This window comes from Dromiciops gliroides, chromosome 1 (assembly GCF_019393635.1).
Source record: "Dromiciops gliroides isolate mDroGli1 chromosome 1, mDroGli1.pri, whole genome shotgun sequence".
In the NCBI taxonomy this organism is placed as follows: domain Eukaryota; kingdom Metazoa; phylum Chordata; class Mammalia; order Microbiotheria; family Microbiotheriidae; genus Dromiciops; species Dromiciops gliroides.
In genome coordinates, this window is record NC_057861.1 from 61,944,084 (window position 1) to 61,959,704 (window position 15,621).

Genomic DNA, 15,621 nt, shown 5'->3' on the forward strand with positions numbered 1-15,621 from the left:
CATGAAAGGAAATGAGTAACTAGTTCTAGAGAGAGTAAATACTTGTATAGTGACAGTATTTGAATGTAACATAATATGGTCTTAAAAGGCAATGAATGAAATGGAGAGGATCCCAGACTAAGAGTTTTAAGGCATGGGTATGTGCCTGAGCTGTGATGCTGTGATTTTGAGTATGTCAGTTCACTTTTTGGAGCCTCATTTTCCTCTATAAAATAGTGATAGTAATATTAGTAGGCCTCCACCAGTCGAGGACGACCATGGATCAGTGCCTTGAAGAGCCACAGGCCACAGTGTGGCTGTGCAGTCCAGTGTGGGAGCTGCAGCTCCTGAGTGACTTATAACTGCTGCATACCGTGTTGTATCTACCCCATATGGAGTAGCTGGAGTCCCTTAGGCAGTTGGATGTTGGACATCACATCCCTCTGGCAACTCCTGTGGTGGCACTGGTGCCAAACTGTATTGGCTCTGCCTCTCCTTTGGATCCACCAATGTCGAGGAGAGGGAAAACCTGCTGCATGGGCAACAGCTTGTTTTCTATATTGATCTGCCCAGGCCAGCACCCTGGAGATAGTAATATTAGTCCTGCCTATTCCATAGGACCATTGTGAAGAAAGAGATTGATAAACTGTAAAGCACTGTTGGGTTCCTCAAACCCTTCAGCACACAGTATGTGTAGGGCACTGTGCCAGGTACTGGGGTTTCAAAGACAAAACAAAAAACTGGCCTGGTTTTCGAGAAGCATACATTCTCCTCAGGGGGCATACTGTTTACACAGGCAAAATAAGTACAATATAATTTTGAGTCTCTTTAATTGCTTTTTTTTTCTTAGAAAGTGCTTCATAGCTGGTAATGCCCAGGTTAGTGGAGCCCTTCAAACAATAGGGCCCTTCTCATCTTACAGAAGAAATGAGTTGTAAAGGAGTGCCTGAATTACTTAATCAAAACCAGGATAGGGCAGTAGTTCACACAGTAATATCCTAGAAATAGAGCATCAGAGCTAAGAGAAGTTTTTGAAGCAGGGAGGTGTGATACTCATTCCTTTATGCTTCAGAGTCTATGACACCAGCAAGGCTTGAGATCTTCATCGGTTGGCCTTTCATACTCTGTCTTTTTCCTAAGCCTTTTCTCTTTTTATTACCTTCACCATCCAGGAACCAAAAAGACTTGTTATTTTAAAAAAAAAATCCATTCACATTCATCATCAGTTGCTAATTCTTGTCATTCTACCTTCACAGCTTCTCTCAACATACATTGCCTTTACTCACTGCCTCCACTCTAGTTGCAGCCCTCGACACCTCTTGTCTGGTCTGTTGCAGTGGTCTCTTGCTTGGTCTGCTTACATCCTTTTGCTCCCTCTCCAGGATCAGATACAAGCTTCTCTGTTTGGCTTTTCAAGCTCTTCCTATCTTCCTCCCATCCCACTTTTCCAGCCTTATTGCACATTAGCCCTCTTCACCCATCTCACTGTCCAGCCCAGGTAACTTTCTTGCCAGTCCTCGCACGCCTTCATCTGTTTCCTCTTTGCCTTTGCTTTTCTCATCTTCTCTGTGTGTAATGTATTCCCTCCTCCTCAGATCTCTGTTCCCTCAGCAACTCAGCTTAAGCTCCAGCTTGGCTGCTAAAGCTTTCTTTCCCAAGGTTACCTTATGTCTGTTTTGTATAAAACTGGATATATGCTTATTATTATTATTATTATTAAAATGTAAGATTTTCAAAAGAAGGAATTGTTTTGCCTTTGTCTTTATAGTCCCAGTGCCTGGCATTGTTAAGTGACTAGTAGTCATTTAATAAATGCTTATTGATTATATCTAGTTTGATTAGAGGCAACTGGGTGGCACAGTAGATAGAGCCATAGACCTAGAGTCAGAAAGACCCGAGTTCAAGCAATACTTCATGATGATGAACTGTGAATGTCTTAGCTATTGTCAGCCATAAAATGGTCCAAGACACTTCCAAAGGACTCATGATGAAAAATGCTATCTACTTCCAGAGAAAGAGAAGGATACTGTTGTTCACTTTTTTTTTTTTAGTGAGGCAATTGGGGTTCAGTGACTTGCCCAGGGTCACACAGCTAGTAAGTGTTAAGTGTCTGAGGCTGGATTTGAACTCAGGTACTCCTGACTCTAGGGCCGGTGCTCTATGCACCTTGCCACCTAGCTTCTCCTGTTGTTCACTTTCTTTATTTTTTCATTTTTTTTTCTTCTTTGAATATATTTTTTTCTTTTACAACATGACTAATATGGTAATATGTTTTTCATGGTTGAACATGTATAACCTATATAAAATTCCTTATCTCAGGGAAGGGAGAGATGAGGGAGGGAGAAAATTTGGAACTCAATTAAAAAGAAATACATATTAAAAATTGTCTTTACATGCAATTGAGGGAAAAGATACATTTTTTTCTTTTTTTGTTGTTTTTTGTTGTTTTTATTTTTTCCTTAATAGTATTATTTTTCAACTACATGTAAAAGATAGTTTTTGATCTTTATTTTTGTAAGATTTTGAGTTTCAAATTTTTCTCCCTCCCTTCCCTTCCCTCTCCCCAAGACAGCAAGCAATCTGATAGAGGTTAAATCATGTTAAACATTAGTCATGTTGTGAAAAGAATCAGAACAAAAGGGGAAAAGCACAAGAAAGAAAATAAATAAAGCGAAAATAGTATGCTTCAATCTGCATTTAGACTCCATAGTTCTTTTTTTGGATGTGGAGAATATTTTCTATCATGAGTCTTTTGGAATTGTCTTAAATCAGTGTATTGTTGAGAAGAGCTAAGTTTTTCACAGTTGTTAAGGGCTAAAATTCTAGCTAAACTGTCTAAAATATCTAATGAGTGGTCGCCAATCAATTACAAGCTTTAGCAAGAGTTAGACTTTTAAGCATTTATTAAGGAGAATAAGAATTTGGTAAAGAGAGAGAGAAAGGCCTAGATTCCTATCTATTAAAGGGAGAGCACATTTCTAGCTCCCTTCTCCGCCAGAGTCCAGAGGAAAGAGAGCGAGACTGAGCGCCAGTCTCTTCCTTCCTCCTCCCACTAGCCTGCGTCACTTCCTGACTCCTGGTCTTGCCCTCAAAGACCTTCCCTTCATGGGCAGAACTCTTCTACAGTAAGTATCCAGCAGGTGGCGTTATTCCAATCGTTACACAGTTGATCATCACATAATGTCTCTTTACTGTGTGTACAATGTTCTGGTTCTGCTCACTTCACTCAGTATCAGTTCATATAAGTTTTTACAGGGTTTTCTGAAGTCAACCTGTTGATCATTTCTTAGAGCACATTAGTATTCCATTACATTCATATACCAAAACTTGTTCAGCCATTTCCCAAATGATGGGCATCCCCTTAATTTCTTTTTATTTTTTTTGGCGGTGCAGTGGGGTTAAGTGACTTGTCCAGGGTCACACAGCTAGTAAGTGTCAAGTGTCTGAGGTCGGATTTGAACTCAGGTCCTCCTGAATCCAGGGCCAGTGCTCTATCCACTGTGCCACCTAGCTGCCCCATCCCCTCAATTTCTAATTCTTAGCCACCACAAAAAGAGCAACTATAAATATTTTTGTACATGGGGGTCCTTTTCCTTTTTTTTTTAATGATCTCTTTGGGATACAGACCTAGTAGTAGTATTGCTGGGTCAAAGGGTATACAGTTTTATAGCTCTGTGGACATAGTTCCAAATTGCTCTCCAGAATGGTTGGATTAGATCACACAACTCCACCAACAATACATTAGCGTTCCAATTTTTTCACATCTCCAGCATTTGTCACATTCCTTTTTTGTCATATTAACCAATCAGATAGGTGTGAGGTAGTACCTCAGAGTTATTTTAATTTGCAATTTTTCTCATTGGTAGTGACAGAACATTTTTTTCTTTTGACTATAGATAGCTTTAATTTGTTTATCTGAAAACTGCCTGTTCATATCCTTTGATCGTTTCTCAATTGGGGAATGACTTTCAAAAATGAGGCCTTTATTAGAAACATTGACTGTAAAAATTGTTTCCCAGGTGGGAAAAAATATTTTCAAAATAGAAAAAAGAAAGATCTGAATTCAAATCCAGCCTTAGTCACTTAATAGCTTGTGTGACTTTGGATAATACATTTAACCCTTGCCTACCTCAGTTTCTTAATTTCTAAAATTGGGATCATAATAGCACCCACCTTTTGTGGTTGTAAGGATCAAATGAGATAATAATTGTTGTGTTTTGCAAACTTTCAGGCACTATATAAATACTAGCTATCATTGTTATTATTGTTAAACATATTTTGGGCTGTCAATATGAGTAACTTTTACAAATTCTGTACCAAAAGAACAATATTGAGTCCTAAAATATTCTAGGCAGAAGGCACCTTAGAGGTCATCTATTCTAACTTTCCTTATTTTACAAATGGGAAATAATAGCTTAGCATTTATATAAACCCGTTATGGTTTGAAGAGCAGTTTACATATGTTACCTTATTTGATCCTTAAAACGACCATACATTATTTAAACCTTACAACAGAGTAGCTTCTATTATCGCCAGAAACTGAGATGGAGAGATGTTAAATGACTTGCCTAGGGTCACACAGCTAGTGTCTGAAGCAGGTTTTGAACTCAGGTCTTTCTGATTCCAGCACTGTCATTTGTGCAACCTAGCTGCCTTAAAAATCAGGAAAGGAAGAGAACTTGTAAAGGTTACACAGCTTAGTGTAGTAAGTGAAAGAGCAGGTTTGAAAAACACACTTGTCTTGTAATCTCATCTTTATTGCTTGCATTAACTGCCAAGTGACTCTATTGGAGATTTTCCTTTAATAGAATTTGTGGTAGCACATCAGCAAAGCTGTTAAGATGTGGAAATAACTTGGTTGTACAGTAGAACTGGATATTAAAATGGGAATTTCCTGATTATTCTAGGTCCTAGTAAAGCAAGATACTTGATGCCCAGCTAGGCTAATTGCTGAAATCAGATGAGGTATTTGTAAAGCACTCAGTATAGTACCTGCAACATAGGTGCTAAAAAATGGTTCTTTCCCCCCCTTCTCCCTCAGAGAACATATTTGTGTATGTATATATGTATATATGTGTATGTGTATGTGTATTTACATACACACATACATATATACATAGAACATACACTCAAACACACACACGTGAGAGGGAGGGGCTACAGTTGATTTTCATTTTCTCATTGGGCTGGGAATGTTTTTACTTTTCCCACATCTCTGTATAGAATGGGCAGAGCAATTGACTAAAATGGGCAGAGGAAAGCACTTCATTGGCGATTTCTTGCCCCCTGATGAGTTGGAGAAGTTCATGGAGACATTCAAGGCATTAAAGGTAAGGAAGAAGGAGAAGTGAACCGACTTTTAGTGTCGAGGGGGTGTTTCTGTTCTCTGATGTTTCATAGTTCTTAGAGGTTTTCAAAGTGTTCTTTATGTACGATCTCATTTGAGTTTTGTGCCATGATACAGAGGTGAGCTACGCTGGGCCTAATTTTCCTCAGCAGCCCCCTTAGCACTCTAACCACCTCAGGCCAGTTTTCTACTTCTTTCTTCCAAATTAGTGGTACTTCTCTCCCAGAGGGCTCCCTCTTCAGAGAACACAAGAATTGGATACACTTACGAGTCATGAGTGGGCTAACTCAGAGGAAGACAGATTCATGCTATAGGCCAGTTAAGGGAGGAATCCCAGATACTGTAGGAGGGGAGTTTCCTGGAGCACATAGTCCTAAAATGAACACAGAAGTCTTGCTCTTCCAGAACCTTCTTCTGAAAGATGATGCTAAAGGCCAATCAGATGAGTTGTAAAAGTCCCTGCCATTAGGAGATTTGAGCCCCAGGCTAAATGTGAAGGCAGCTGCTAAGGGTACACCAGCCTTACATATTTACTCTCTCAGCCTCTTCAGGCTGCTGACTCTAGTGCATAGTGGGCATTGTTTCAGTAGCCTTTGTTTATTATTGCCTCGTAATTGACTTTTGAAACCCTAGGGAAGTTTTTCTTGTGTCGGCTAGAACTAACTGGAGCTGTTGACAAGTGTCAGGCAGTTAGCACATATCACTCAAGTTTGATGGAAAGCTGAAGCCCACTTGAAATCATTAGTATGTGCAGTTTGAACACAGAACAGAATGTTATGGCCCTTGGTCCTCTTGTTAAGTGTGCCAGAGAAAGACTTGAGTCTCTTAACATCTGGAAAAAAGTTAATGGCTAGTACCCTTTTACTATGGGGAGATATCTATAACAGAAAATATCCCTCCTAGCAATAAGCAAATGGTATTTAAGCTGCAGTTATGGGATTACTTCCCAAGGCCACTGGAAAGTGAAACTTAAAAGGGAGAGCCACACAGACCTTTCTTCAGTAACTTAAAATACCTTTTACACGGACTCATCAACTCATACTGTCGAAACAAGAAGGGACCTTATGGATAATCTAATCCAGTCCCTTCATTTTACAAATGAGGAAATCCTAACTGTTAACAGAAGAAGTGAAGTATCTTGCTGGATGTCAAAAAGCCAGCCAGGGCCAAAGCTCAGCAGTTCATACTAACTTCTGGCTTCCAGGTCAGGCCAGGCTCTCTCTTTCACCTTAGCCAGTAAGATCTGTTACCTCTGCAGGAAGGCCGTGAGCCAGACTACTCAGAGTACAAAGAATTCAAATTGACTGTGGAGAACATTGGCTACCAGATGTTGGTGAAGATGGGCTGGAAGGAGGGTGAAGGCCTTGGCTCAGAAGGGCAAGGGATCAAAAATCCTGTTAACAAGTAAGTAAATGGCTGGGACATGCTCCATAAGTGGTATTATCTCACTTAGTCCTTCAGAACTGCTGCTTTTCCAATCCCCTACTCAGTACCAGCTCAACATACATTTGTTAGCAACCACTAGAGGTGAGGCCTTGGGTTCTGCGCTGCAGATGATGCTGATGCTAACCTGTTTCTGAAGAAGTTAGGACGTAGGGATGCACAGGGAAGTATAGGGATATATGGATGATACACAGGTGGTGACACAGGTGATACAGTGGTACCCAAGGATACCTCTGTGATACCCAGCTGATACATAGGCTATACCCAAGACAATCACAGTGATAGCCTTTGGATCCTCTGGACACAGGATCCCCCCTGGTGAGTGCATGAGAAGAAGAGAGCAGTGCTGGATAGTCAGACCCTGAGGTGCTTCATAAATCGCTTCCAACTGGGAGACTTTGGGAGGGCTTTGTTGGGGAGATGGCAGTGTTGCAGCTGGGCCTTACAGACATTGAAATGAATGTAGGCATTTGCCTGTAGTGGAACAGGAAGAAGTAATAACACAGAGAATTTAACCTGTAGATGTATCTGTATTTTAAGGGAATCAGGCTTAGTCCTTTCCTTGGCTTTTGTAGAGTATCCTTAAGATTTTTGCCTTGATCTCTGAAATGTACTGCCCATAAGATTTCAGTGGGAAGAGACCTTATAGAGATCACCTACATCTTTGTTATAAATAAGGAATTGAGAGGGTAACTTGCTTGCAGTCTTATGGCTGGCCCTTGACAAAGTTGGGACCAGAGTTGCTGGCTTGTAGAGCACACCATATTCCAGTACTGACCCCTTTGAATCCCTCAGCCTGTAGGCCTTGACCACCCAGCCTCAGGAAACTTGATAGATCCTTCCTCTGGGGCCAGACCTTGGACTTTTTCGTCTTAATGCCTTTGAAGGCCCTCTACTATCACTCAAGCTCTGGAGAGCAGAGGCCCTTACTATGTGCCGGGCATTGTGCAGAGGACTGCAGAAACAAAGAAAGGCAGCTGCTGCCCTCCAGGAGCTCACAGTCTAATTGGGCAGACAATACACAAACATCTATGTACATACCAGTACTTATGAAAGATTAGTGAATCAGTGCTTATGACCCTAGAGAGAATTGTTACAGCTTCCTAAACTGCTAGTAGTCTTTACCTCCTCCGTTTCCCTTATCAGATACTTCTTTGTGTATGTTGTATTTTCCCAGTAGAAGATAAGCTCTTTCTTTCTTTCTTTTTTGGTGAGGCAGTTGGGGTTTAAGTGACTTGCCCAGGTTCACACAGCTAGTAAGTGTCAAGTGTCTGAGGTTGGATTTGAACTCAGGTCCTCCTGACTCCAGGGCTGACGCTCTGTCCACTGCACCGCCAGCTGCCCCAGAAGATAAGCTCTTTAAAGTTACTGTTTCACGTATGTTTCTGTATCACTGGTACCTGGAATGGTGCCTGGCAAAGAGGGTTTGGGGCTGGAGGACACAAGGGAGCTGTGTGTGATTTCCTAGGTGTGGGGAACTCCTGTCTCCGATGCAGCTTAAGCAGCTTTGAGTCTTAGCTGCCTGGGCTGGGAGCTTACGTGCCTGTCCACAGTCACACAGCTAGTACAGGTCAGAAATGGGATTTGCCGCATAGCATACTTACATAAATGTTGGTCGAATTGAGTTAAGTGCAACAGGGAAGGAGTTTACCTCATCCCACCCATTAATATCCAAGAAATGCTCTGAGCAAGATTTGCTCTGGAATAGTATTTCCCAACTGTGCAGTGTCCTTGACAAACCAGGACAGCCAATACATGTATACAGCCACGCAGGACAGCCATTGTTGCCACCTCTTCAGCCCTAACCATATCATGTATACATGTGTGTGCACACCTCTGTACAAACATCTCTAAAATAATTTGGGCTTTGTATTTTAAGTAAGCTAAAGAGATTGGTATTTTAAGAAATTCTATAATAAATGCTTTTGTGTAAAGAGAAGAGTCACTCCTAATTTTTTAGCTGTGAGATCGCAGACTAAGCTCTGTTGTAATGGAAAGAGCACAGGAATTGGATTCAAGTACTGGCTTTTCTACTTATTGACTCTGACTTTCGACAAATTCCACCTTCTCTTCTCCGGGCCTCACTTCCTCCTTTGTAAAATGATTGAACTTAATTAGATGACCTCTTCAGGTCTTCTCTAGTTGTAACATTCTCAGGTCTTGAATGTGGTTTTTTCGTATTTCTAGTTGGTTCAAAACAAGGTAAATGCATAGTTGTGTGTGCAAGTGTGTGCGTGTGTGAGAATGCATACAAATCTCATCCCCTACAGTCCTCTCCCCTTTTCAACCACCACAACTCTGAAAACTCTTTGGTCAGGTCTTAGTAAAGGGCAAAGAAAACCAAAGGAATCCCATAAAAATGTCTTCATGACATGGCAAAGTAGGTCATTGGTACTACTGAGAAAGGAACAGAGGTAGGTCAGGTCTTCATTCTCTTATCTTGTATATGCGTTTCTTTCTAGGGGTACAACGGCAGTGGATGGAGCTGGATTTGGCATAGATCGGCCTGCTGAACTCTCTAAAGAAGATGATGAATATGAGGCATTCCGTAAAAGAATGATGTTGGCCTATAGATTTCGACCTAACCCGCTGGTATGGTGATCTTTTTTAGGCAAAACATATCCTTCCCTCTAGCCACTCTTCCATACCTACTAAGTGCATGAGAGCTATATAGTGCTTTACTTCTCAACACCCTGGTGAGGCAGGTATTAGAAATAACATTTCCATTTGTGGGGCGGGGGATGAGGGTTAAATGACTTGCCCAGGGTCACACAACTAGTAAGTGTCAAATGTCTGAAGCTGGATTTGAACTTGGGTCCTCCTGAATCCAGGGCTGGTGCTTTATCCACTGCACCACCTAGCTGTCCGACATTTCCATTTTTCAACTGCAAATCGAGGCTGAGAGACTCTATGACAGGCACAGTTGAAGGTATCAGCGAGAATGCTGCTTAATTTTCCTGACTCTGGTGTGTTCCTTCTATATAGAGTAGGTGACCCTAAATCTGGCAATTAGGGAATAACCATATTTATCACACCTACCTTACCCTGTGTGGGGTTGTTGTGAGATTTAAATGAGATGTAATGTATGCAAAAATGCTTTGAAAAATAAGAACTATGCAAAAAAGGGATTGTTTTTCAGCAAGACAAATCATAGTCATCTGTGAAATATGCACATACCTTCCTGCTGGGAGGTTTCCTTTTCTCCTTTTTTCCTTCTTTCCTTTTGAGTTTTCATCTAGCAGCTATGGTCCGATTACTCAGAATAGAACATGACGGACAGTTTCCTTTGAGGTTATTTTTAACAGTAGAGATTTGATTCATCTGATACTCAGATAGACAAGTATTAACAGACTCCCCCAAACAAAAGGAACTGCAGTTGGTCTGGAAGAGAACCCATCAAGCTTTGTTCTACATGTGAATTTCCCATGGGCTGAAGCATACGCCTCTTTGTTTGACCCTTGCTCTAGGATGCACTTTGCAGGGTGGGAAGAAAGTGGGACTTTGCCTTCCTCTCCTCCTCAGTTCTTTTCATTCATTTTATAGTTGAGGTGTTTATTGGCTAATTCTGGTTGTAATTTATGTGATTATATTTGTAAATATTAATACTTTCTCCTCCTTTTTCCCCCACAGAACAATCCCAGAAGACCTTACTACTGAGTATTTTCCCAAAAAAAGTATTTTCAGTACAAATGTAATTTTACTGTGAAATGTTATAGAACTGCATTACTCCCACTCCCATACCCTGTCTTTTTTTTCTTCTTTGTTGCAAATACTGTAAAATGTATTAAAAGTCACAGTACTCTGCTTCACCCAGAACAGTGTTGTAGCACCAGCAGGCGGGCACACAAGCATAACGCCCTTCCTCGATGACAGCATCTTTGTGAAGGTGGTGGTGTCATAGAGGAGTAAAGAAGAAGGGTTAGCATGGAAGCTTGTCCCTAGTATCCTTTCCAAGGGGAAACACCAAAGAATCCTTTCAGAATCCTCATGTTCTATTGAGGGATACCTCCTTTCCAGTGATAAAGAATAGTTTGATTAGAAACTGAATCTTCATGCTGTATTGGAATTTAGAATATATAACATGTAAAGCGACAGGGATCTAAGAGATCTAACCTCCCTCTCAAGTTACTGATAAAAAACCAAACCAAACAAAAACTCTGAGGTCCAGAGAATGAGCCTGCTGTCATACAGCAAGTTAATGGCAGAGCTGGTACTAGGACCTGGATCCTCTATTGTTGTGTCCTACATTGTGGCTTAAGTAGCAGGTTTACCAGGAGATGGTTGTCCTCACACTAGGAGGCCACAAACAGTCCCAACCTTAATACAGTTTTCATTTCCCTTACCTAGCCTCCTGGCCAGTATTTTGGACCTTTGCCTGCTCCTAATTCTCGAGGGTGTATGTGGAATCATAGCCCAGCACTTTCCTTTGAGTCTGTGAACAAAGAGGAGGCTCTATACCTCCAGAAACCCCTGGGGGATGCATCCTTATTTCTCTACCTCCTGTGAACATGGGGTCACCTGCAGGTTCCTTTGTGACTTTTTGTGAGAGGTTTCCTTATAGTGACCAACTTGCCCACCTGAAGGAGAGCTCAGGTTCCCTGAACAGGAAAATGTCCTATGCCTTACACTTACACCAGGGGCCTAATTAGCTTCCTTTCTATATACTATTTAGTGTGTTCACACCCTAGCTGTTCTTCTGTAACTCAGAGCCTTCTAATATACTTGGTTTCCAGTAAAGCCTCTTGAAATTCTCTTTTCTGCATGGTGAGGTTTTCCAGTCTGGGGTGGTGCTCATCTTGCCGGGGAGTATGTGGTTTCTTTAGGCTTCACGACCGAGCCTGGCCCTTTGGTAAAACCGGCATGTTATACATCTTAAACTGAGGGTTCTTCCCAGTGTTTTCCCCGAGAGCTCAAGATACTAATTACATACCACTACTCCCAGTCCACTTGGAACCAGTTAGTTTACTCTGTAGCTGCTGCTTTTGTCATAAAAGGAAGAAGTCAGATTAGACAGACTCCCAGGTCCTTTTCAGTTCTACCAGTCGATGTTCTCCGATGCCTTACAGCTCTCACTTTCTGTGCTCCAAAATCCTTTCCAAGTGAGCATCACTTCTACTTTTGGGACCAAATCCCAAGATTCACTGAGCCTTAAAGACAGTGACATATGCCAGGACCCTTAGCAGGGGCCTGGGTCTCTTCCTGGATTCTTTTACTTTGGAGCTAAGAGGAAGCTTGGCATGACCAACCCACTTTTCCATTTCCTGCTCCACGAGCATGTGTCTGATTTTTGGCTGCTTTAAAGTCCTTCCCATCTAAGAATCCATTAGCAAGCATTTATTAAGCACCTACCATATGCCAAGCATGGTGCTGGGCACTGGGGAGATAAAAACAAAACTGGCATCTCTGTCCTCCTCAGGAGAAAACTGCATGTACACATTGGGGGACAGGAAAGGGAGGCACTAAGAAAGGCTTCCTGTAGATGATAGCACTTGGCCTGAATTTTGAAGGAAACTTGGGTTTCTAAGAATCTGTAAATAGGTTGGAGCCAGTTGTGAAGGGTTTTTTAGATGTGATGAAAGGTTATCTTCATTTTCTACAAGGTAACTAGATGTTCTTAAGTCAGAGGCAGCGTGGTACAACAGCAGGAGCACTAGGCTAGACTTAGTCGGTTATTTTACAGGTGAGGAAACCAAGGCGAAAAAGGGACTCTTAAATTCCAGGGTTAGGAGTGGGAGCCTGGTGTCCTGACTGCTTGTGGTGGGATTTGGGCCAGTCTGCTTACTTTTCCTAATGTGTTTTCTTTATCTGTAAAATGCTGCTACAACTTCCTGTCGTTCTAATGGTCAGTGTCGTGTGGCTATGAAAGTTGAGGAGACATCACAGCACACTGAACACAACTTGTACATGACAAGCAAGAATCCCCTTTACAGTGTCTCCTCTCCCCCTCCCCCCCCCACGCCAGCAGCTCTTTCTAGTTTTCAATTTCTCTTAAGTGTCAGAAAATTTTACCTTCTGGTACACCAAAATCCGACTGTGCACTGTCTGCCTGCTGTGACTGGTTTTGTCCTCTGGATCCAAGCTCTTCCAAATCACAAGTCTTCAGATACTTGGTAGTAGGAATTATCAGTCTATTTTTTCTCTGCCAAGCTAAATGTCCCCACTTGCTTCACCTGAACCTCATAATGACCTGATTTCTAGGCCTGCCCCATCCTGTTCACTCTCCTGTGTACTCTAGTTTGTGTGTCCTACCTTTAATGTGCCCAGAACTGATCTGGGATATTGCAGATGTGGGCTGTCCAATTGAAACTTATTTATTAAGCATCTACTGTATGCCAGGCACTCTGCTACATCCTGGGAATAGAAAGATAAAGTGAAATGTTCCCGTGCCTGCCAGAGTTTACATTGTATAGAAGGAGAACTGAGGACAGTGTGATGACCACTACCCTCTTTCTGGGAACAAGACCTCTCCTGATACATCCTGAATTTCCAAACCTCTTCCCAGTTTAAGCCCTGCATAAGCACTATAGTTATCTATGTTGTTATATATATATCCCTTTGTTATGGATGGATGCTTGTGCTTACGAACCATGTCTTATTCTTTTCTGTCTCCCCTAGTGTCCAGCACAGGGCCCCTTGTACACAGTAGGAATCAATATTTGTTGAGCTGAATTTTGTCATCATCCTTTTTGGAAAGAAAACTGTTGGTTTTAACTGAGGTCCTAAATTTTGTAACATAAAATAATGATTATATGATGTGAGACTCATCTTGGAGGTGGGAAGGGGGGAGAATGGGAGAAGGAAAAGAAGCAGAGCTGCTTTGGGGTGCCCTTCACATCACACCCCACAGAAGGTCACTTCCTCTGCCTACAAAAAGAGATGGATGTCTGGTGACATGTCTTGTCTCTTTGTGTCTTTGAAGTGAAAGCATTCTGGGCTAAGCCCCCAAGGCTTCCTGTGCAATTTCCATTAAATGGTATGGTTAAAGCCCTGGACTGGGCAAGGAGTGCCATGGTCCTAAGTGCCATTTCCCTCCTTCTGGGCTATTGTGAAGATCAAAGAGATGCTTGTTGCACAAGTGCTTTATAAACTTTATGTTCCATATTCATATGAAATTCTTTCCAGTTATCATAATAATGATGTTCTTGGATAAGCTAGTCAGGGCTTTTGTATTCTTTGAACTCTTAGAATAATAGTCTCACGTTGTTCCATCCCTACCTGTGCCAAGGTGCCACTGCCCTGGCAGCCACTTTGTTGTTCATGACCCTCACCTTTGTCAGCTGCAGCTTCTGTTAAGTGTAAGCTGCATGTGCTCTGTGCTGAGGAACAAAGATGAAAAGTAAGTTTGTTTTCAGGGAGTTTACAATCTAATAGGAGTGTTAAGGCCTGCATGCACTACTTAAATACAAATACAATGAGATACAGATACGTGAAAGAACAAAGAGGCTTGTTAAAAGATGTATCTGTTGCCCTTTTTAAAAAAACATCATTTTCAAATATTCCCCTTCCCCTCTCCCACCCTGAAAGGCTTTCCTTTTAATAAGGAAAAAAGGGTTGGGCAAGCAGTTCAGCAAAATCTACAAACATCAGCCAAGTCTGGTAGTGTTTGCAAAGTTCCATGCAAAGAATCCCCTGACCTCTGCAAAAAAGGGAGAGAGGGGCCTTTTCTCATTGTTTCTTCAGAGACAAGCTTGGTCCTACGTAGGGTTCATTTAAAAAAAATTTTTTTTATTCTTCTAACTTAAATTGTAATTGTGTATTACTTTCCTGATTCAGCTTCATTTTGCATTAGTTCATGTAAGTATTCCCATGCTACCCTGAATTCTTCATAGTCATCATTTCTGATGGCATAACAACATTCCCATTACATTTTTGTCTGAGGCAATATGGTTAGGTGGATCTTGGTTCAAGTCCTACTTCTGGCACATGCCAGCTGTATGACCCTGGACCATTCACTCAACCTTCAGTGCTCAAGGGAGCTCCTTACAATTATTAACTACAGATAAGGTACCCACTTCTATTGTTATTCCGCCTTCTCTGGAAGTTTCTTATAGCAATGAATGACAGGTTCAGCCCCTCTCATGTCAAATCAGTGAGCTTACTTTGTGCCAGACTGTCTACCAAACACCAGGAGTATATAAAGGAAGGCAAAAACAGTCCCTGCTTTCAAGTCACATTCTGAAGGGGAGACAACGTGTACATTAATTGGTGTGCTGTAGATGAATATCAAGGTGACCACCTTGGCATATGTGCCTAGGAGTGGGATCTCTGGGGCAGAGGTTATGAACATTTTAGCCATTTGGTTTGTTGGCATAATATGAAATTGCTTTCCAGAATGGTTGGACCAATTAATAGCTCTACCAGCAGTGTATATTAACCAAGCATTGATTAAACACTTATACTGGGCACTGTCATTTATGGGGTCTCAAATAAAGGTTTAAAACTGCCCTCAAGGAAGTCCTTCTAATGGGGGAGACAATGGGTAAAACAACCCCTCTAATATTGCCTATTCCCATCTTTTGTGATATTTGCCAATTTCCTGGGTGTGAGGGAGAAGCTCAGAGTTGTTTTGATTTATATTTGTTTCATGTATCAGAGGGATACTTTTAAAATCGGGTGTGAGGATTCACAGGAGGCTTCTTGGAGTAGTTAGAACCTGGGCTGTGCCTTGAAAGGCAAGAAGGATCTTGGTAGAAACGTGAAAAGTTCATGTTCTAGACATGTTTGGTGGTAAGTGGCGATGTGCAAAAATGCAGAGGTGTCTGGAAAGGGGCAGAACAACATTGTGGGGCTGGCATGTACTGACCATGAGGTAAATCTGGAAGGACAGAGTCTGATTGAAGGGGAGGGGTGTG

The 15,621-nt window shown here is 41.7% G+C and overlaps 1 protein-coding gene across 2 annotated transcripts in view; it reads left to right on the forward strand.

The window, feature by feature from the left end:
• SUGP1 (SURP and G-patch domain containing 1) overlaps positions 1 to 15,220 on the forward strand; it is a 61,810-nt gene extending 46,590 nt beyond the window's left edge. For both annotated transcript variants that reach the window (XM_043976563.1, XM_043976561.1), the window contains exons 11-14: positions 5,203 to 5,309; positions 6,585 to 6,730; positions 9,232 to 9,361; positions 10,400 to 15,220. In XM_043976563.1, coding sequence (XP_043832498.1) covers positions 5,203 to 5,309; positions 6,585 to 6,730; positions 9,232 to 9,361; positions 10,400 to 10,426 — 410 coding nt within the window. In that variant the 3' untranslated portion in view covers positions 10,427 to 15,220. The remainder of the gene's footprint in view (positions 1 to 5,202; positions 5,310 to 6,584; positions 6,731 to 9,231; positions 9,362 to 10,399) is intronic.
• Positions 15,221 to 15,621: the final 401 nt, after the last annotated feature.